General features: G+C 37.5%; 1 protein-coding gene across 1 annotated transcript in view; it reads right to left on the bottom strand.

The window, feature by feature from the left end:
• Positions 1–24,139, bottom strand: part of Tex11 (testis expressed 11) — a 267,891-nt gene that overhangs the window by 108,861 nt on the left and 134,891 nt on the right. The window contains exons 16-17 of the mRNA XM_048417933.3: positions 15,952–16,054; positions 7,802–7,923 (exon numbers count right to left, since the gene is read on the bottom strand). Of these exons, the coding sequence (XP_048273890.1) occupies positions 7,802–7,923; positions 15,952–16,054 (225 nt within the window). The remainder of the gene's footprint in view (positions 1–7,801; positions 7,924–15,951; positions 16,055–24,139) is intronic.

Genomic DNA, 24,139 nt, shown 5'->3' with positions numbered 1-24,139 from the left:
CTCTCTCTCTCTCTCTCTCTCTCTCTCTCTCTCATACACACACACACACACACATACACACACACACAGAGAGAGAGAGAGAGAGAGAGAGAGAGAGAGAGAGAGAAAGAGAGAGAGAGAGAGAGAGACCCTCCTCACTGAAACCTTTCTTCTTCCCAACAAGTCCCCCACTCCAATTCTGGTATCCTTTTTCCGACCCAATGAGTTTAACTGTAGTCTCCTGCATGAGCATGAGTGTGTATGGAGTTTTTACTGGAACATAGGCAATGTATCAATGACTTTATCACTGAAGAAATGACATGACCGCATCCAGCAACTACTGTATTAACTGCTCACAGTCCTTTACTGAGGGGTGGAAGCCTCTGTCATGTATGATGAAATGGTGAGAGGTCTGTCTAATCTTGTACAGCTAACAACAGAGTTCATATATGTAATAGCTGTGTCCAGAACACATTGTTTTTGCAGGATCCCTTCCCAAACTCTGACTCTTATATTCCTTTCATCCTCTTCTGCAATATTTCCTGAATCTTGAAGGGGATGATCATATGATTCACTTAGGACCTAGTACTCTACAGTCACGTATTCTCTGCACTTTGACCAGTTGCGTTTCTATGTAACCTTATGTCCACTGTGAAAAGACACTCTTATGATAAAGACTGAGAGCAACATACAGACGTGAATATTAAGGAGGCTGTTTGATACCATATCCACTTCAGCAAAACAACAGTAGTTGGTTTTCTCCTAGAGCCTATGACCTCCCCAGCCACAGGCTCTTGACCAGGTTTCTAATATAAGGTATGAGTTTCCATCTGTGGTGCGGGCCTCAAACCCAATCAGAAAACACTTTACCCCCCATAATAGTCATGCCACTATTGTACCAGTAAGTGTATCTTGGCAGGCAGGTCATTGTCATAGTTCATAGGGTTCACAGTTGGATAGGACTGTTAATGACTTCCCCAGCAGCTTGCTACCCAACATGGAGAAAAATTCCAGCTTATTCCACTTGAATTCTGGTGTCTTTAGTAATAGGGTCTTATGATATAATTCTGGTGGGTAAACAAGGATGTTGTTTTAGTGGCATCTGTAGCCTCCTTTACCAACAGCTCATAGGAGGGTATCCCAAACCTGGTACTGGAGTTCTCATTTAGTAACCTTTGGCTTCTGGAAGGAGCATTATCCACCCATGCAAGATGACTTTGATCTTTTTAATTGACTTACAAAATGGTAGGTTTGCACAGGGCTTTCTCATATATCCTTAGTTTTAGTTAACTCTCCCCATGCCATCTTGTTTTCCCCATTTTCTGATATCTGTTCCAATTTAAATCTTTCCACCCCAAGTTTTCCCCTTCTCCGCTTTCATATCAAGTGTTCTTCTAGCCTCCTTCCTTAAGGTTTCTTTTTCAACTCCACATTTAATGGTCTCTTTCTAGCTTCCCGACCTCCATGGCACTCCAATTTAAACATATCAGTTGAAGAATTCTAAGCTAAGCTTGCATATGAGAGAGAACACGTGTTTATCTATTTGGGTCTGGATATCCTCACTCAGTATAATTTTTTTCAGTTCCAATTTCCTGAAATTTCATATTAATTTGAATAAAATTACATTGTATATATGTACTACAATTTTATTATCAGTTCACTGATTGATGGACATCTAGGCTCCTTCCATTTCCTGGTATTGAGAATAATTTCATTTTCTGACCACTCTTACCTATCTATGCATTCTCTTTATTACTCTGATTCCAGCAATCCTGCAGTAAAACCTCCAACTCATTGATGCTTCCAACTTTTCCCTGTATCTCATTCCCTTAATGTCTTCTGATACACCCACTTAAAATTCTAGAAGTATTCACTATAATTACTCCAATTTTACTGATAGTTTTCATTCATTAAATTTATTTTACAAAAAACTGAAGTCTTGTTAAGCCAAAGTTTGCACTGACTTTTGTTCTTTCATCCATTCAGCAGAATGCAGAAGTTGTTTAAAATTACACAATCATTTGCTTTTTTTTCTTTTTTGGTTTTTCAAGACAGAGATTCTCTGTATAACTGCTGTGGCTGTCCTGGAACTCACTCTGTAAACCAGGACGGCCTCAAACTCACAGAGATCAGCCTGCCTCTGCCTCTTGAGTGCTGGGATTAAAGGCGTGTGCCACCACCATCCAGCTATTTGCTTTATTTCTGAGCATCAAGTGAGTCTTAATCCTATTGGCAAGCACTTGACACTTCTTTAATCATTCATTTCCTGCTTTTATGAATGATCAGTTTATACCTTATCCTGTTTTCTCAAATCTCCTACACATATCTCCCAAATGCCATTACTTGACAGTAAGTTTAAGAGAAATGAAAAAATAATCCATCAAAAAGAGAGTAAAAAGAGCAACTGATAAGGTAAAAATAAAACAATAAGTACTAGAAACCACTTGTGTTTCAAAGAATGGTTAACTGTATTGACTACAGCTAATAGGTAAAATATGATAAAAGAACTAAGATTTAACCATTGCAATATACTGGTCAGAGGTCACTAGTGACCTTAACAAAAGCTGACTTTCTGGCAAAAGCTTGACAGGACAAAAACCCAGGAGATATGGAGGAATAATAAGTATAGACAACATTTCAGAGGAGTTTTGCTACCAAAGAAAGAACATAAGCTGGGAAGTAGTTGATAAGAAAATGGTTAAGACAGGGTTTTTTTGTTTTAAGTTTCTGTTCATTTGAATAGGACAAGAGTATATTTATAAGCTATGAGAATAACTCAGTAAAAGGGAATGCAAAGGCAACAATAGGTGATTTCAGAAGCAAATGCTTAAGTTGAGAGACTGCCTTTAAGAAGGAATGTGAATAGTTCACCTACAACAATGGTTGAGAAGATAAAATATATGGTATGATGCCTGGTATGTGCTGTAGCATGATTTCTAGTTCTTCTTAATAATAAAAACCCAGAGTCAGATATAGGGATTAGTGCTGAAGATCAGTGAAGCAGAGAGGCCAGCCACTAGACAGTTCTTTTACCTCTACCAATGCTCTGACCAAAGAGGTGATCCTATCCTCAGAATGCATCTCCAGACTCCATCTGTCTCCACCAAACCTCAGACTGCAACTCTCTCCACTGAACCTCAGGCTGCACTGAGCTGTCTTCTTCCACCTTCTCTTCCTCTCTCCACCCAGCCATATCACTCCTATCTCCACCTCCCTAGTGCTGGAATTGGAGGCATGGGATCCCAAGTGCTGGGATCACCTTTGTGTGAGCTCTGTTTCTCTTTTAGGCAGATTCAATCTTGTGTAGCCCAAGGTGGCCTTGAACTAACAGAGATCCCTCTGTCTCCCAAATACTGGAATTAAAGGTTTGTGCCACCACTACCTGGCCTCTAGCAGCTTAACTCTGCACTCTGATCTTCAGGCAAGCTTTATTTGTTAAAAAATAAACAAAAATATCACTACAATGTGCAGAAAGGCCGTAGTATGAATCTGTGGAAGTTCTCTTCCAGGGTTCCTTGGGTTTTACAAACTAGGATATGTATGCTATCACTGTGGAGGGTAAATTTTATGAATGGCTAGTATTGTGGTTTAAATGTAAAATACCTCCCATAGGCTCATATACTTGAATACCTAGTTACCAGTTGGTGGGTATAGTGGTTTGAATAGAAATGGTCCCCATAGACTTGTGGGTTTGAATGCTTGGACCATAGAGAGTGGCACTATTAAAAGATGTGGCCTTATTGGAGTGTGAACTTTTTGGAATAAGTGTCTCACTGTGGAGGCAGGCTTTGAGGTCTCATATATGTTCAAGCTATACCCAGTGTAGCTCACAGTTCACTTTGTGTTGCCTGCAGATCCAGATGTAGAACTCTCAGCTCTTTCTCCAGTACCATGTCTGCCTGTGTGCTGCCATGCTTCCCACCATGATGATAATGGAGTAAACCTCTGACACTGTAAGCCAGCCCCAATTAAGTGTTTTCCTTTATAAAAGTTGTCATGTTCATGTTGTCTCTTCACAGCAACAGAAACCCTCAGACAATGGTGTTGTATGGAAAGGTTGAAAACTTCAGAAGGTGAAGCCTTAATAGAGGAAACATATCAGTGGGGCAAGTCTTGAGATTTTATAGCCCGGCCACACTTTACACCATATCATTTCTGGACTACTGATGCAATAAGACTGGCTGGCCTCAAGTTTCTACCACCACTCCTTCCCCAGCATGATGGACTTTAAACCCCCTGGAACTGCCAGCCAAATAAATTTTTTCTCTCTTAAATCACTTTTGCCAAGGTATTTTTATCACAACAGGAAATGAAACTAATACAGTTTGATAGATAAGGTAGCTTATTTTCAAAGAGAAAGTGGTGGTTCACCTTATCTAGCCTTTTATCCTAAGATTGCATTATCATTGTCTTCCACTCTGCTTCTAATTTCTTCCTATTCAGCTCCCCAAGAAACAGTCAGAAATGCTTTCTCAAAGCACTGCTTGTGATTCTGTTTGCTGTTTGGGTTTGGTGTCTTTTGAGATTAGGTCTTCACTGTAGTCAAAGGCTGGCCTCAAAATCCTTATCTTTCTGTCTACAGGACATGACACCACACCTAGCCTCAAAGGGTTGCTTTTTATATAAACTACCAACAAAGTTTCTTGTTGTTTAGAAAATAACTATTATATAATCAGGCCACAGATATCAATTCAACTTTATCCTGTACGTTTCCTCTATAGCATTGTTTTTTATTGGATTTAAAAAAAAATACCAATCCAAATTCCCACTCCTTCCCCTCCTCCCATTCCCTCCACAGACCCTCCCACCCCACCCGCCTCTAATCCTAAGAGAGAGTAATGCACTTTGCTTTGTGGAGGGTCCAAGGCCCTGCCTACTATATCTAGGCTGAGCAAGGTATAATGGGAGATTATATATAATAAGATAGAATCTTTGTCCAACAACAGATGGAAACAGAGGCAGAGTCCCACGTCGGAGCACTGGACTGAGCTCACAAGGTCCAGTTGAAGAGTAGAAGGAATGAGAATATCAGCAAAGAGGTCAAGACCATCCACTAAAACAGTTTACCTGAGCTAATGGGAGCTCACCAACTCCAGCTGGCCTGGGAAGGAACAAGTATAGGACCAAACTAGTCCCTCTGAATGTGGTTGACACTTGTATGACTGGGATGTACACCTTGCTCAGTATAGCATTGTTTTAACATACAAGACACTATATGAGGTACAAGATTAAGAATTGTGGAGAAATAAATATTTTATTATTCCAACCATATATACTGTCTCACAAGCCAAGCCAATTATATTACTTTTTTATAGTTTATTCACATCATCTAATCATTTAAAATATTTTCTTACATATCTAAATGCTACCTTTTTCAAAGCTCAACTTAAGTTTTCCCTCTATTGTAGAGAGTTCCCAATTCCATTCCAGTTTCAATGCCTCCCTTCTTCCTCTGAATTTCAGTGAATCTTAACATGCATATTAGTTATTTGATTTTTGATCTATGTACTGTCTATTAATGCTAATGCATGTTTTGTTCATTCAAACTATCTTCAGGACTCTATTTCTAGATTCTAGATCAACAACTTACCCAAAGTTGTCACTAAATACAATTTCAACCATAGATTTGGATAATGATGAGCAAGGTAACATAATTTCTAAAGGAAGAAAATTATTTGACGTTGACATGGGATGCATTGTATAGGATGGAAAGAAAGAGGAAGAAAGAGGAAAAGGAAAATCAGAGTGTCTGTATGGGTCTGAGCTACGTCCTCTGTATATGTGTCATGACTGTGTAGCTTGGTGTTCTTGTGGGACTCCTAACAATGGGAGTGGAGGGTGAACCTGACTCTTTTGACTGCTCTTGGGACCCTTTTCATCTTACTGAGGTGTCTCCTCCAGCCTTGATGTGAGGGTTTGTGACTAGTCTTATCGTAGCTTGCTATACTGTGTTTGCTTGCTATACCTGGGAGCCCTCCTCTTTTCTGAAGATAAATGGAAGAGGAGTAGATCTGGGGGAGAGAAGTGGTAGAGGAACTAGGAGGAGAGCAGGGAGGGAAATTGAGGTCAGGATGTTATACATGAGAGAAGAATGAAAAAATATATAAGTTGAGGGCTAAAGAGATGGCTCGGGGTTTAAGAACAATCACTGCTCTTGTAGTGGACACAAATTAAGTTACCAGCACCCACATGGTGGCTCACAGCTTGCCTGTAACTTCAGTTCAAGGGGAACTGACTCCATTTTCTGGCCTTCACAGGCTCCTGCATGGGGTATATGAACTCATGCATGCGTGCGCGCGAGAGCACACACACACACACACACACACACACACACACACACACACACTAAATAAATAAAAATATTAAAATTTTACATTTGACATAAAAAGCAGACAAGTAGTAGGAGAATTGTAGAAATTAAGTTCCAAGCATAAACTTAGTTTTCATCTAAGCGAAAGAATCAGAAACTGAAGTAGTTTAAGTAAGACCAAGAGTCGTAGCTTAGGGGGCCAAAGAGATGGCTCAGCAGCTAAGAGCATTTGGCTGCTCTTCCAGAGTACCTGGGTTCAATTCTCAACACACATATGACAGTTCTCACCCATCTGCAACTCTAGTACCTAGGGTACCAGACACATAGGTAGTATATGTACATACATGCAGGCAAAATACTCATTATACAGAAAATAAAAAATTAAATCTTTTTAAAGAGTCATAGCTTATAAATCACATTTTCAATCATTTTAGTTAATTTTTACAAAAATCCTAGAAGGAATACCTTTATTTGCTAATGGTGATGTTAAGATTTATTTTAAGTTAGGCATTTATTAAAAGGTGGGTCCAATACTCCATTCAGGCCAAGAGTTTCAAAGCTGGTATGGCATCTTTTCTCACTCTGTATCTCATTAAGACCAAAGTTTTGCAAATAAAAATAGATATATTATTAAACAAAATTGGTGTTTTATTTTTATAAAAGACACAGGCTAGTCACAGCAGTAGCAAATGTCTTTTATCCCAGTAGTTGGGAGGCAGAGACAGATAGATCTCTATAAATTCCAAGCCAGCCTAGTCTACATACTAAGTTCCAGGCCAGCCAGAGTTGTGTCGTGAGAACATTCCTCCCCAAGAAAGAAAGATCACAAGTGTTTAAACTATATTCATTTAAATTGATGATAAATATAAATTTCTAAGTAGATACATATTTATTTGCATGGCATGATATACTCCCACCCTACCTTTTCATAGCGCTGAGGATACAAACAGGGCTGAGTGCATGCTAGGCAAATGCTCTACCATAAGCTACATTCTCTGCCCCTGAAACAACATTTTTAAAATCTGAAGTTTCTTTTATTTTGAAAATATCATTACTATTATTATCATCATATTCATCATCATTATCATCATAGCCACTAGTGTATGTATGTGTGTGTGTGTGTGTGTGTGTGTGTGTGTGTGTGTGTGTGTAGGGTAGAGAACAACTTTGTGAAGTTGGTTCTCTCCTTCTACCTTTATGTGGGTTCAGGGGATTGAACTCAGGTCACCAGACTTCTGCCAAGTGTCTGTACCCACTGAGCCATCTCACTGACCCTAGGGTTTCTTTTAAAATTAGTGTTTCATATGTTTACTTTTGTTTGTTTTAAACACAAATCTGTTGCCTCAAAATAAGATAAATAAGATGAGAAACAAGACAATTATACAAGAATCTTGGTATGAAAATGTGAGACAAAACAGTAAAAAAAGGACTCTCCTATGCCAAGCTGATGGTGATGAATTCTTTTTCAAAAGGGAAAAGAGTATATTGTAATAGTGGATAGATATGAATTACCTCTAGAGCAAACTGTATAGCCAAACTTAGGATTTTGGTAGGTGAAACTTCACTTTCAAATAAACCATCATCCAGTTCTTCATCTGTTAATAATTTCTTTAAAGTACTGACCACCTGTAAAGCTGAAATAAACAATAAGAATATGAGATATTTTCATCAAAGATAATACTTATTTATGGTTAATTATATCATAATGGATTTTTAATCACCTTAAGATATTCATATCCTTAGAAATAAAGAATTATTAAGTCATATGAATTAATAAACCATCAAAAGGTCTTGAATATTAGAAAAATGCCTAACTGAGCAACTACACTTTTGCAAATTTATCTACAGAAATAGCTTCAAAAGCAAACAAATACAAGATGTTCATCTAGTACTATTTGTAAGAATAAAATATGGAACCTAGAGCCTAAATTCCATTACTAATAGATGGATTGGATGCATTGTGGAGCACCAAAATTTGGAGTGTTTATAACACTCTTAAAATGGAATGAGGTCTTATATCCCATTATTTGTCATAAAGGTAGATAATTATAAATTAAATGGATACAATAGATATTAAGTGACATATGAGTTATACCTAATAAGCCAAAAAAGAGACAAGAGATTTCAGAACAAAGAACAACTACCTAGGCTAGGATATTTCACCTGATAAATTAATCAATTCAATGAGGATATAAACCAAATTGTTTATAGATCCAATGACAAAATTTCATAATATAAGATGCAAAAATGGGCTAATGAGATGTGTTAAGATCTTCATCCACAACCCTGATGATCTGATTTTATACCTGGGACCCACATGGTGGAAGGAGAGAACCCAATCATTAGGTCCAGTCAATGGATTTACCTCCAGATATAAACCTGTTTCCAGACACAAGCTTCACTGATCTATCTCAGACCTGCCCAAGGACATAAACAACAAGCTTACCAATCATCCTGCCCAAAATCTCCAAATGAACTGACTGATGAAAGGGCTTTCTAAATAAAGCTATTTGACAATGACCACAGACAGTAATTCCCACCTTCCTCAAATATGCAGACACCAATGCAAAGTCACAAAGATCAAAGACAATCATGGAATACACCACTCCAACAGTAAAATAAGGTAAGAGTCTCTAAAAGAACTGGAGATTCATACACCAAGCTGCAAACACAGACCTGTAGTCCTAGCATTCTGAATACCAAGGTGTGAGGCTCACGTGTCCATAGGCATTTGAAACCAGTCTGGGTAACAATGAGATATTAACAAAAAAGAAGTGTAGATTTGTAAACTGCCCAACTAATAATACAAAATAACACATTTCAAAGAAACTTAATAAACATCAAGGATGTAGAGAAACAGGGCTAGTGAGATGCTTGTTGCTAAGCCTGATGACCTGAATTTGATCCCTGGAGCATGTGGTTGAAGATGAGAAGTGACTCCAAGTTTTCCTCTGTTTGCCACACATACACTATGGCTTATTCTCTCCTTTGCTCAGCTCTGCTCTCCTCCCCTCCTCCTCTCAATATCAATAAATAGATAAATAAATGTTTTATAAAAGAAGACAAAGGGGGCTGGGGAGATGGCTTAGTGGTTAAGAATATTAGATGTTCTTCGAGGGGACCCAGGCTTGATTCCCTGATCCCACATGACCGCTCACAACCATCTATAACTCCAGTTCTAGGGGATCTGATGCCCTTTTCTGGCTTCTGCAAACAACAGGCATGTATGTGATGCATACGTATGCATGTGGGCAAAAACATGCATGCATATAAAATATTTTAATTAGATAATAAAAATGAAATATAAAAACAAAACAAAGCAGAGCTAGATATACTGGTGCATGCCTATATCCACAGCACACAGAATACAGAGGCAGGAAGATCACAAGTTCCAGGTTAGCCTGGCTTATATACTGAGTTCCAGTTCATCTAGTGTTACATAGCTGTATGTCTCAAAATAAAAATAAAAATACAAACAGAAATTCTAGAGTTTAAAAAGTGCAATAAAAAGCATCAGTGGTAGGTCTGATCAAGTCGAAGAAAGAAACTGAACTCAAAGACAATTTAACAATATGTAGTCAAAGAAGAAATAAGAAAAATGGTAAGAAATAAAGAAATGTGAAATTTATGGGACAGCATTGAGAGGAAATTATAATAATAAAAGAAGTTGAGATATAAAACATAGAAAATTTATTTAAAGAAAAAACAGCAAAAAACCCAATACTTTTTTTAAACAATACATTTAAAAATAGATGTAAGTGGGATGGTTTGTTTGGATGCCCACCTTTATAGACCTGGATGGAGGGGGGAGGACCTTGGACTTCTCACGGGGCAGGGAACCCTGACTGCTCTTAGGACTAGAGAGGGAGGGAGAGGTGGGGAGGGGGAGGGAGAAGGGAGGTGGGGAGGAGGTGGAAATTTTTAATAAATAAATAAGTAAATAAATAAAAAAAGAAAAGAAAAAAGAAAAAAAGAAAAAAATAGATGTAAGTATCCATTTAGACTCTAAACTTTGGAGGAAGGTGACAACTGTCTAAGCAGATTTAATGCAAGCAAGACTTAACCAAGACATTATCAAATAATACAAAACTAAAGACTGAAGATCTTGAAAGCAGCAGCTGAAAAGAAACAGCACATAAAAGGGTGTGCCAATAGTCTAGCAACACTAACGTTTCTTGGCAGAAACATCACCGGCCATGAAAAATTGAGAAGACAGATCCAAAGTACAGATGGAAAAAACTGCTAACTAGGAAACTTAGCAAGGAAATTAAGGGCAAATGAAAATTCCCAGATAAACAAACATTAAAGGAGCTGAAGTAAAAGTATATTGATGAGCAAGACAAAAACTAAACCATGAAAGCATACAGTTAAATTCAAAATAATCTTGATAAGTGTGTAACTCACCAATAGCTTTAGAATGAAGGTTAAAATTAAATTATTAAATGATACCTATAATAATTTTAAAAAATATTTAATATAAGATATAAGTTGATCAAAAAATATAAACTATGGGGAAGCAGGTAAATGGTATGATCAAAGTAAAGTAATTATCAGCTTAAAACAGCCTATTTATTATAAGATGTTTTAAATAAGCCTGTGACAATCACAAAAACAAACAACAATTATTACATGACATACAAAGTAATCAAAGTAGATAACCATAGAATATCACCTGATTACAAAGAAAGACAACATGTGGAAAGGAACAAAAGATATATAAAACAATAAGAATTAGTGGAATGGCAATAAGTTCTTGTGTAAGGATGAAAAAAAGAAAGGTGAAGTTTTTTGGCAGGCCCTGCCAAGGAATACCACTAAGCAAAGATGCCGTGTACAACAAAGTTAGTGTAAGATGTTTATTGGGGGAGGAGGACAAAGAATGAATGGCCATGTTGGAGTGGGGACATGAGAGAGGCAGGCAGACAGACAGAGACAGTGAAGAAACGAGAGGAAGAAGCAAGAAAGTATGCTGTGCCTGACAGGCACTCAAGGGGTGCACATGTCACATAGCTTATGGTATGATGACATAACTGCTTTTGGTGGCAGATGCAGGCTGCCACCATGGTGGGAATTAACACTTTGGATATCAATAACTGGCTTGAATGTAAATGACTTAATTCTGTAATGAAAACATACAGAGTGAGTGAATGGATTAAAACCAGGGAAATATTGTATCTATAAGATGCTCACTTTTCAAAAAAGCCTTTTAAGAACACATAGTTTGAATGTGATGAGGTAGAAAAAGACATTCCACATAAATGCATGGCAAAATAGAGCTAGATTATCTGTATTTATACAAGCCAAAATAAATTTTCAGCAAAAATTATAAAAAGACAAAAAAGACCATTTCACGGTACTAAAGGATATTTCTTAAGCTTGAGATTACAACTACAATGTTTCTCCTTTCCTTTTCTTTTTTATTAAAGATTTTACTTGCATGTATTACATACCACTTTGGAGAGTCACCATGTTATACACAGGTATAATATTTCAATTTGAGAGTCTCTCTATCATACATTTTCAACAAATTTTACTCTTAATATTATTCCATTTATAAGATTTGAATATTTTATACACAATTATTTTTTATTTAAATAATATATTTTTTCATTTATTTTACATACCAACCAGTTTCCCCTCCCTCCTCTCCTCCCATCCCCTCCCCTTTTCCATTTAGCCCTCCCCATCAACTCCTCCTCCATCTCAGTTCAGAATGGGGTAGACCTCCCATGGGTTTGCACAAAGCATAGCACATCAAGTTGAGGCAGGACCAAGATCCTCCCCTTACATCAAGGCCAGACCAAGCAATCCAGCATGGGGAACAGGTTACCAAAGCCAGATATGTGCCAGGGAGAGGTCATGCTCTCACTGTTAGAAGAATTTCTGAGAGATTAAGTTACATGATTGTCACACATATGCAGAGCGCCTAGGTCGGTCCCATGTAGGCTCTCTGACTGTCGGTCCAGTCTCCACAAGCTCGGGTCAGCTGTTTCTGTGGGATCCCCCATGATGACGCCCCTCTGATGTAGAATTTCCCTCTGTATGCTGTGAATATGTTTTATTACCATTGGTTAATAAAAAGCTACTTGGGCCCACAGCAGGGCAGAATAGAGGAAGGCAGGAATTCCAAGCAGAGATAGAGGAGAAAAGAAGGCAGAGTCAGGGAGATGCCCAGGAACTTTACCGGTAAACCACGAGCCTCATGGTAAAATTTAAAATAATAAAATGGGTTAATTTAAGATGTAAGAGTTAGTTAACAAGAAGCCTAAGCTAATAGGCCAAGCAATGTTTTAAATTAGTACAGTTTCTATGTGATTATTTCCGGTCTGGGCCTCTGGGAAACAGACAAGCAATCTCCTACTATAGCCCTGGCTGATATAATCCCTCCCCTCTTTCTTCTGCTAGACTGTCAGAGCTCAGTGCAGTACTTGTCGGTGGGTCTCTGCCCCTGCTCCATTTAGTTACTGGATAGATTATCTGTAATGGCAACTATGGAAGTCACCAATCTGCTTATAGTAGATGGTCAGTTTTCAGGCACCCTCTCCACTATTGCTAGGAGTTTTAATTGGGGTCATCCTTGTGGGTTCTGGGGGTTTCCCTGGCACCAGTTTTTCCTTAACCCCAAAATGCTCCCCCATCAAGAAGTTTCTTTCTTTACTCTCCCCCCTCCATCCTTCCTCCATCTGCCTCCTGCACCCAGCCCACCCAATCCACTCCCTCTAGTTCTCATTCCTTCATTCCCCAAACCCCTGCCTCCAGTTTATCTAGGAGATCTTTCCTGCTTCCCTTTCCCAGGGAAATCCATGCATCCTTCTTTGGGCCCTCCTTGTTATAAAGCCTTTCTGGGGCTGTGGATTATAGGTTGATTATCCTATACTTTACTCTTAATAACCATTTATGAGTGAGTACATACCATGTTTGTCTTTCTGGGTCTGGTTTACCTCACTCATTTGCCTGCAAATTTCATGATATCATTGTTTTCAACAGTTGAGTAGTACTCTATTGCATAAATGGACCACATTTTCTTTATCCATTTTTCAGTTGAGGGGCATCTAGGTTGTTTCCAGGTTCTGGCTATTAGGAATAATGTTGCTATGAACATAGTTAAGCAAGTGTCCTTGTGGTATGATTGAGCAACCTTGGGATATATGTCTAAATTGGTATCGCTGGGTCTTGAGGTAAATTGATTTCCAATTTTCTAAGAAACCACCATACCAATTTCCAAAGTGGTTGTACAAATTTGCACTCCCACCATTAATGGGGTGTTCTCCTTACTCCACATCTTCTCCGGCATGAGGTGTCAATGTGTTTTTGATCTTAGCCATTCTGATGAGTGTAAGATTAAATCTCAGAGTAGTTAAGATTTGCATTTCCCTGGTGACTAAGGACGTTGAGCAATTTCTTAAATGTCTTTTGGTCATTTGAGATTCTTCTGTTGAGAATTCTCTGTTTAGATCTGCACCCCAATTTTAATTGGATCATTTGGTATTTTGATGTTTTGGAGCTCATCCCTCTGTCAGATGTGTCTCTACCTTCCTTTTTCTCCCTTCAAATCCTTCCATATACCTTTCCTTGCTCTCTTTCAAATTTAAGGCTTCTTTTATTCATTCATTGTTATTACATGCATATGTATATATGTATTTACACACATACTCATAAATATAGCCTGCACAGAATGTATGTCACTTGTATGTATGTTTTCAGGGTTAACCAATGGATACTGACTAACCAATGAGTGTGCTCTTCTCTAGGGAAGACAATTTCTCCTACTCCCAACATTCCTTAGTTGCCTGTAGTTCTTTGTGTATATGCTTGGGTCAGTCAACATCCTGTCATCAAAAGGGGAAGATATCTTGGGCTCCACACTTCCTTGAAGATTTAAACACATTTAATGGTTAATGGGGGGGGGAGTATTTTATTCTGTGGTGTGACCACTGATAAGGTGCTCATGCTCCTATAAATAAGCCCTAACCCATGTTTCATAAACAACCCTAATGAAATTCATTAGATCTTCAAAAAAAGATGGTAGAAGGTGAACTAGTTGAGAAAAAGGAGGGGGATTGGTGGGAGATCAGAAAGACAATAAAGAGTAACAGGAGGTAAATATGAATGTGATTAAAATATACCATATCTATATATGAAATGTCGTAATAAAACCTACTATTCTATATAATCAATATATACTATTTAAATAGAAACATTTAGAAGAGATGGTAAAAATGGCTTACTGGGTAAAAGTGCTTACTTCACAAGCCTGTTGACCTGAGTTCAATTCCAGAACCCATATGAAGGTGGGAGAGAACCAACTCCATGAAGGTTTTATTTAAAATCCAAATATTGTGGCATCATGTACAAACATACACATTCTCACACACATAAATAATTTTTTAGTTTAATAGGTTTTGAAATAACTCTATTTAAAATAAAGTTAAAGGGAAAGGTTTAATAAGGAAACTTTTCACATTTAACTGATAAAAATGCTTCATGAAATTTAAAGTTCTTTTATCCCTTAATATACTATATCAACATGAATTTAATCCCAATATTTGGGAGGTATAGACAGGTGGATCTCTGTGAGTTCAAGGCCAGTCTGGTCTACAAAGTGAGTTCTATGACAGCCAGGACTACATAATGAGACCCTATCTTGATAAACAGTAAGAAATATGTATGTGTGTTTGTGTGTGTGTGTGTGTGTGTGTGTGTGTGTATGTGTGTGTGTGCGCACGTGCGCGCGTGTGTGTATAAAACAAATGTCCAGAAGTCTCTACTGAAAACAGTAAAGAAAGACATAAAAACAATATTAGCCTTGATACAGAGCTAACTAACTCTACTTTTTATTGTTATTGAGGTATATAATACTTTTTATTATATATTATCTTTTTCTAGCATGAATATCAGAATCTCTGGTGCACAGTAACTGTAAATAGTTTAGTGATTAGATTGGCATAGTTTCTGTTCCATCTATTTGCTTAAGCATCTCAATTTCCTTTATAAATGGTAACTTGTCTACAGTTCAGATTGCTTCAGAATTTGCTCAACTACCCAAGGGTAGAAAGGCTAAAAACCTTAAATAAGCACATGTATATATGTAACTAATTAAAGATACATGTGTGTGTGTTGACACACCAGCTAAGAAACTATGCTTGAGTTAATGGGAGAACATAGCTCTGATGGGATATGCAACATGTACATACCATTCTAATGCAATCACTTTGTAAAGAATAGTTCCACTTGAAGATTAGGGGGTTTTATTATTGTTTTACAACATTAGTGAACAGAGTCAAAAGGTACCCGAAGACTTTGGTTTTTAGGTCAATTCTTAACTGATGTAAATTTTTATTAAGACTGTCCTTTCCCATAACTTTTAAAACTTTTGAGTAGGCTGGCTCAAATGACAAAGTATAAACAAGTACAGTGATAAAAATTATCCCCAATTCTTGTCCAATATTTTATCATTTCAGATCCTCTAGATAGGTAGCTGTGTTTTTTTTAACTTTCTCATACCTCCCAGTTTCTTTGTGCATTGTTGTATAATTTTATGCAAAAGTAATTAAATCTATTCAGCAAAGTTCTCTTCAAAACAGTGTATCTATTTTCTTATTGTGGATTTTTTATTCTTTGGGGATTTTCATTGTTCACATTAATACATAGAGCATTTATACCTCTGTCAGAGTTGCCCTCCATGACTGCAATCTTGAATATATAAAACTGAGTGAAAATGTTTGTAGGATCCTGTTGCTCAGTTTCTGTTACTGCCTCTTTAGCCTGAAAAGAAAAACATAGGGTTGATTTTATAAAAGTCCTTACCATATTTTACTAATATCACTGATAGTCACAATAGTTGAGGGGCACTCAACTAAGAAAAGAAAGGAATCTAAAAAAATTAGAGACTTATTGTCTTAGAAGGCTAGGGAAATAGTTTTCCTTCTAGAACCAGAGTGAATAAGCCATGTCAAAATAACTTTTCTTCTGAAAACAACCATAAAAGTTGGATAATATGCTTTAAATTTTTCTAAAAATATTAAATAAAATAATAGGACAAATGGAAAAGTAGCAAAACATTTAACAAACCAAACCTAAGAAAAAGTGAAGTCACAGAAAGGTAAGCAGAGAATTAAAACTAATTTTGGCTGGTGGGTATTTGTGAATGTAGACAAACGTTTACTGAAAATTTGACGGGTCTTGGTAAATTAGAAACTAGATATCAAGTTCCACAAGATCACATTGCTAGACTAAGTCAGAAGTAAACTTGTACCTACCCATAGACGTTCCAGGAGACCACAAAGAAGGTTACTTTGGCACTGAGTAGAAGACAGCACAACACACAGGGGAAATGTTCCTTGAGCTATAATACAAGTAGACTCGCTTGTTTACAGTCCTAAATTACAGAATCTGGTGGATAGAGGGCTCAAAAGACCTACAGTTATGAATAACTACTCCAAAACCTATTAAGGGATATTTATTTTCAGCTTCAAAATATTTCATAAAAATTTTCAACAATGATGAGCTGTAAACATTAACCAAGCATCATATAAAACGAGACACCATAAAAGAATAACAGCAGAAATAACAGCTAACAGAAACAGATACTCAAGATTCAGAAACTGGAATAATAAAACTAGTGACAAAACATCTATATTTTCAAAGTCTAAAAAATGTTACATTAAAAATGTTATATTAAAATCTGCAAGTAGGCAGATTAATAGTAGTAAGCACCTAGTGAAACAATTATAGTGATCATTCAAGCTTGTATGCATTCTAATTAGTTATTTCTATGCTGTAACAGTTTTAACATTTTTTATTATCAATGAACTTCATGGAAACAAAGACTAACTTTAAATATTTTTGCTTTTTTATTTTTATGTGTATGTGTGGTATGCCTACATTTATGCATGTCTGGTGCTTGAGGACCTAGAAGAGGGAAGAAGATCCCCTGGAACTGGCATTACAATCAGTTGTGAGCTACTATGTGGGTACTGTGAAGTAAGCCTGAGGTCCTCTACAAGAACAGCCACTATATTTTAACCACTGAGTCATCTTTCCATCTCCAAAGACTATTACAAAATGTGACTTTAAAAGTTTGAAAAAAGGAAACTTCTTGAAGTGAAATATATAATAAGTAAAATGAAAATAAAACAAATATGTTGAATAGTAGGTTAGAAATAGGTGAATATAAATTTAATTAAATGGATGGTAAAACAGAAAAGAAGTAACAAAGAGAATGGGGTAAATCACTGGTAGGGGATTCATGCCTAGCATGAACAATGCCATTGGTTTGGCCTCCAGCACCACAATCATAAAAATAATAAAATACTATCATAAAGAATAAGTCAGCAAGAGAGAGTATAAATATGGAGGGCAGTTAAGAAAGGATTGTATACTTTCAAGGCCAGTAACTAAAACAAGATAATAACTTTCATATGAGTGCAAGACAGAAGATGAAATGTAAAAAAGAAATACTGAGGACCGTCTTTCCAACAAATGGTGTTGGAATGGCTAGACATGCACATGCAAAAACTAACAAACAAAGAAGCCTAGACACAGACCATAAACTTTTCACTGGAAATTAACTAAAAATAGATTATATCTTAAATGGAAAACTTAAAACTATAAAACTCAGGGCCTGGAGAGATGGCTCAGCAGTTATGAGCACTGGTTGCTCTTCCGGGACCCAGGTTCAATTCCCAGCACCCACATGGCAGCTCACAGCTGTCTGTAACTCCAGCTTCAGGAACTCTGATGCCAATGCACATAAAATAAAGGTAAATATATTTTATAAAACAGGCATAAAAAATTAAAAAATATAAAACTCACAGAAAAAGAAAAAGATCTACGTGACTTTGAGTTTGGCAATAACTTTTTATGTATGAAACCAAAAGCATTTCCAAAAAAGAAAAACAAATGGCAAGCTGGACTCCATTAAAATTCTGAATTTCTGATGTAGATATGATAGAGCACACCTGTATTCTCAGTACTCTGACAGGAGGTTGAGGCAGGAGGATAGCAAGGTCAAGGCTTGCCTAGGCCTTGTAAATGGCAAATTACACATTAGGAGAAAATATAAAATTGACATAAAAAAATAAAGTGGACCAATGGAATCAAATTGAAGATTCTGACATAAATTCACACACCTATGAACACCTAATTTTTGACAAAGAAGCCAAAATCACACAATGGAAAAAAAGACAGCCTCTCCAACAAATGGTGCTGGCATAACTAGATATTGGCATGTAGAACAATATAAATAGATCCAGACGTATTGCTCTGCACAAAACTCAAATCCAGGTGAATCAAAGACCTCAACATAAATCCAGATACACTGAACCTGATAGAAGAGAAAATGGGAAATAACCTTGAACACATTAGCACAGGAGACAACTTCCTGCATAGAAAACCAATAGCCCAGACACAGAGATCTTACTAAATAGGACCTTATAAAACTGAAAGATTTTTGTAAGGCATAGGACACTGTCAATAAGACAAAACAGCAGCCTACAGAATCTTCACCCGCCCCACATCTGACAGAGGGTTGGTCTCCAAAATATGTAAAGAACTCAAGAAATTAGACATCAAAAATAATTCAATTAAAAATGGAGTACAGATTTACACAGAATTCTCAACAAAAGAATCTCAAATGGCTGAAACACACTTGAAGAATTGTTCAACATCCTTAGCCATCATGGAAATGCAAATCAAAACAACACTAAAATTTCATCTTACACGTGTCAGAATGGCTAAGATCAAAAACACACTGACACCTCATGCTGATGAGGATGTGGATGATGTGGAGGATGTTGGTGGGAGTGCAAACTTGTACAGTCACTTTGGAAATTGGTATGGTGGTTTCTCAGATAATTGGGAATCAATCTACCTCAAGACCCAGCTATACCAATCTTGGGCATGTACCTAAAGGATGTTCAGCCATACCACAAGGATACTTGCTCAACTATGTTCATTGCATTGTTATTCATAACAGCCAGAACATGGAAACAACCTAGATGCCCCTTAACCACAGAATGGATAAAGAAAATATGGTACATTTACACAATGGAGTACTACTCAACTGTTAAAAACAATAACATCAGGAAATTTGCTGGCAAGTAGATGGAACTAGAAAAAAAAATCATCCCAAGTGAGATAACCCAGACCCAGAAGGACAAACATGGTATGTTCTCACTCATAAGTGGATACTAACTGTAAAGTAAAGGGTAACCACGCACCAGGTGGTGGTGGCTCATGCCTTTAATCCCAGCACTGGGGAGATAGAGGCAGGCAGATCTCTGTGAGTTCAAGGCCAGCCTGATCTACAGGAGCTAGTTCCAGGACAGGCACCAAGGTTACACAGAGAAACCCTGTCTCAAAAAAAAGGCTTTTAAAAAAAAGGATAGCCATGCTATAGTTCACAGACCCAGAAAGGAAGGTCCAAAGAGGGACACATGGGTTTTCTGGAAAGGGGAAACTTGAGGCAGATGGGGATAGGAACATGAAGAACTGGATTTCGGGTGGGATAGAGGGGGAGAGTAATGAAAGAGATGTCTTGATGTGGGGGGCATTTTGGGATCAGGTAGAAACCTTGTGCAAGAGAAACTCCCAAGAATCTACAAGGATGACCCCAGCTAAGACTCCTAGCAATAGTGGAGAGGTAGCTTGAACTGGCCTCCTCCTATAATCAGATTGGTGACTATTCTGTCATCTGAGAGCCTTTGTCCAGTAACTGATGGAAACAGATGCACAGATGAAAGCAGATCCACAGCAAAGCACCGGGCTGAGCTCTGGGGATCCCGTTGAAGGGAGGAAGGAAGGACTGTGGGAGCCTGTGGAGTTAAAGCCATCACAAAGGAACCCACAGATATGACTAACCTAGCTCATAGGAGCTCACAGACACTGGATCAACAGCTAAGGAGCCTGTATGTGACTGACCTAGGCCATGTACATACATGAGACAGCTGTGTAGCTTGGTCTACTTGAGGGATTCTGAAGAGTGGGAACAGGAGCTGTCCCTAACACTTTGGCTGGCTTTTGGGAACCCATTCCTCACACTGGGTTGCCTCATCCAGCCTTAATATGAGGGAAGGAACTTAGTTCTACGCTTTATTGACACCCATGAGAAGCCTACCTCTTTCTGAACAGAAAGAGAGAAGAAATGGATTGGGGGCAGAAGGAAGGTAGGGAGGAAATGGGAGGAGAGGAGGGAGGCAAAACTTCAGTAGGGATGTAAAATAAATGAATAAATTTAATTAATAATAAAAAATAAAAAAGAAAATATCTGAAAAACATGTAACTGATAAAGGACGGGTACTTCTAATACATAATGAAGTCTTTAAATTTCAACAATAAGAAAACAATTAAATTATAAATTAAGCAAAACAATTGAAGAGCCACTTTATCAAGTAAGACATACATGCGGAAAATAAACACACAAAATGCCTAACATAGCATCAGTGTATACAAATTAAACACTGAAGTCCTACTACACATATATTATAACGGCTAAAATTCAAAACTAATATTGGTAAGCTATGGAGGTATGTACTAGAACTCTCATTCATTGGTGGTAGAAGTGAAAAATAATTTAACTACTTTCAAAGACCATAGTTTCATAGTTTCTTTAAAACCAAACACATTTTTTTGCCATTAAAATCCAATAGTTGGTGGTGTTCTGTGACCCTGAGCCTAAGTAGGGAGGCTTAGAATCCACCTGTCTGCCTGCCCACCAGCCACTGATGTCCTGAAACTCTAGACCCAGGTAGGCAACCCTACAATCCACCTGTCCTCCAACATAGTCAACAACCACCTTATCTACCACGTGACCAAGGACTATGAGAAGTTCCTGCAACCTCAAACCCAGGAAGGGAATTTTGAGCCTGCCTACTTCATTCATCAGGGTGCTCTAGACCACATGTAAGCTGCATCCCTAACTTGTGGTAGGGACCCCCGGTCTGGCCTCCAACTTACCCACTGCTTTCTAAGGAATGGTGTGCTATCCTATACCCTGTTCCCCAGGGAGTACCATCTATCCTTATTGTAATCCTAGCCCTTGATAACTAAAAACCACCTGTAGAAACCAATGACCCTTCCATCACTGCTGAATACCAGCAGGAGGATCTTCTAAAAGTACAGATGATTTGCTCCTAGGCTCAGAAGTTCCTAGCTAAAGCTGGGACTGCTTTTGACATCCCATTTGCACACCAACACAGGGTTTCACCAAGATTGAACTCCAAATACATTCAGCTAGTTCACAACATGACAAATTGTAGAAACATCAAACAAAGATGCAAGCACCCACTCAACAAAAGTGAGGCCATATCAAGACTACCATCAATGATCTAACTTCAGGTGCCTAAGGCTCATCAAAAAACGCAAGCAATGTGAATAACCAAGATAATGTGTATCTTCCAGAAATTATACCCAGTACCCCTATAATATTTTCCCTGAGAAAAGCAAGTTAGTTGACGTAAAAGGTAATGATTTCAAAATAGTAATTACAAATGTGCTCAAGGAACTCAAAGGTGATACGCATAAATTCTGAAATAAAGATTGTGAAAGCACAAGCAAACAGTGGAAGGGAATAAGACAACTCAATTAAATTCTGCAAAGAGAATTTAATAAAAAGGGCTTTCTAAAGAGCTAAAATAAAATAAACCTTGAAATGAAAAATTCAGTCAGTAAATTAAAAAGTCAATAGAAAGTCTCACCAATGGAATAGATCAAGTGGAAACGAGAATGCTAAGGCTTGAAGAAGAGGTAGAGAAATTGTATCACCCAAAGAAAATTTTCAATAAAATATAAAATAGAAATAGAGCATTTGGGACCTCTGAAACATTATAAAAAGGCCAAACCTATGAATTATAGGTATAGAAGAAGGACAAGAAACCCAGGTCAAAGGTGCAGGAAATATCTCCAACCTAATTATAGAACAAAACTCCCCCAGCCTAAGGAAAGAGATTTCTAGAAGCATACAGAACATCAAATAGACAGGACCAGAAAAAAATTCAATACAAAGAAAGGATACTAAAAGCTATAAGAAAGAATAACTCACATATAAAAAGCAAGCCCATCAGAATAACAACTGACTTTTTAATGGAGACTGTGGGAGCCAGAAGGGCCTTGACTGATAGTCAACAAGTTTTAAAAGAAGAGAGATGCCAGTACAGACTATAATACTCTGTGAAATTGTTATAGTTGATGGAGAAGGAAAACCTTTTCATGATATTAAGGACTTTATGAACACTAAGGCAGCTCTACAAAAGATACCCATTCACCCCTGTACCTATAGCCATCTGCACAACCAGAGGCCTAGCCCCAAATCAGTGATCTGTGAACCTGCTTTCTACATGAGCCACCTTTGATGAGACACTCTTTTCCTCACCCATCCTTTCCTTTGCCAGTCATCTTACCTTGGTCTAATAAAACATATTACCCAATAGCTTTATCTTCAGCAAAGAATTCTACCAAAATTTCGAAGAAGAGCTAATACCAATATTCCTCAAATTGTTCCAAACAATAGAATCAGAAGGAACATTGTCAAACACTTTTATGAGACTACAATTATCCTGATACCCAAACCACTCAAAGATACAACAAAGAAAGAGAATTACAAACCAATCTCCCTCATGAACATTGATGCAAAATACTCAATAAATTATTGGCAAACCAAATCCAAGAACACATAAAAATAATCATCCACCATGATGAAGTAGGCTTCATCCCAGAGATGCAGGGATGGTTCAACATGTGAAAATTTGTCAATGCAATCCACCATTTAAACAAACTGAAAGAAAAAAAAACATGATCATCTCATTAGATGCTGAAAAAGCCTTTGACAAAATCCAACACCCTTTTATGATAAAGGTCTTGGAGAGATTAGGGATACAAGGAACATACCTAAACATGATAAAGGCAATATACAGCAAACCAATAGTCAATATCAAATTAAATGGAGATAAACCCAAAGCAATTCCACTAAAATCAGGAGCAAGACAAGGCAGTCCACCTATTCAATATAGTGCTCAAAGTTCTAACTAGAGCAATAAGACAACAAAAGGAGATCAAGGGAATACAAATTGGAAAGGAAGAAGTCAAACTTTCACTATTTGCAGATGATATGATAGTATACATAAAGTGACCCCAAGAGTTCTACCAGGGAACTCCTACAGCTGATAAACACCTTCAGCAATGTCACAGGATACAAGATTAACTAAAAAAAAATCAGTAGCCCTCCTACATACAAATGATAAGTAGGCTGAGAAAGAAATCTGAGAAATGTCACCCTTTACAATAGTCACAAATATTATAAAATATCTTAGGATAACTCTAACCAAAGAAGTCTAAGACCTGTATGACAAGAACTTTAACTCTTTGAAGAAAGAAATTGAAGAAGATATTAGAAAATGAAAAACTCTCCCATGCTCTTAGATAGGTAGGATCAACATAATAAAAATGGCAGTCCTACCAAAAGCTGTTGCAAGGAACTGCTTGTTTATCCCGTCTACCCAGAACTGAAATAATCACACAGAAACTGTATTAATTAAATCACTGCTTGGCCCATTAGCTCTAGCTTCTTATTGGCTAACTCCTACATCTTAATTTAGCCCATTTCTATTAATCTGTATATCACCACAAGGTCGTGGCCTACCAGCAAAGTTTCAGCATGTCTATCTCTGGTGGCAGATCCATGGCGTCTCTCTCTCCATCTTCCTTCACCCAACATTCAATTCTGTCTTCCCTGCCTGCATAAGTTCTGCCCTATCAACAGGCCAAGGAAGCTTCTTTATTCATTAATGGTAATCACAGCATGCAGAGGGGACTCCCACATCAAAAAGCAGTCTACAGATTCAATACAATCCCCAT

The sequence above is a fragment of the Myodes glareolus genome, chromosome X (assembly GCF_982192425.1).
Source record: "Myodes glareolus chromosome X, mMyoGla1.1, whole genome shotgun sequence".
Classification (NCBI taxonomy): domain Eukaryota; kingdom Metazoa; phylum Chordata; class Mammalia; order Rodentia; family Cricetidae; genus Myodes; species Myodes glareolus.
The sequence above is the reverse complement of the archived record's forward strand: the minus strand, read 5'-3'. Positions and strand labels throughout refer to the sequence as shown.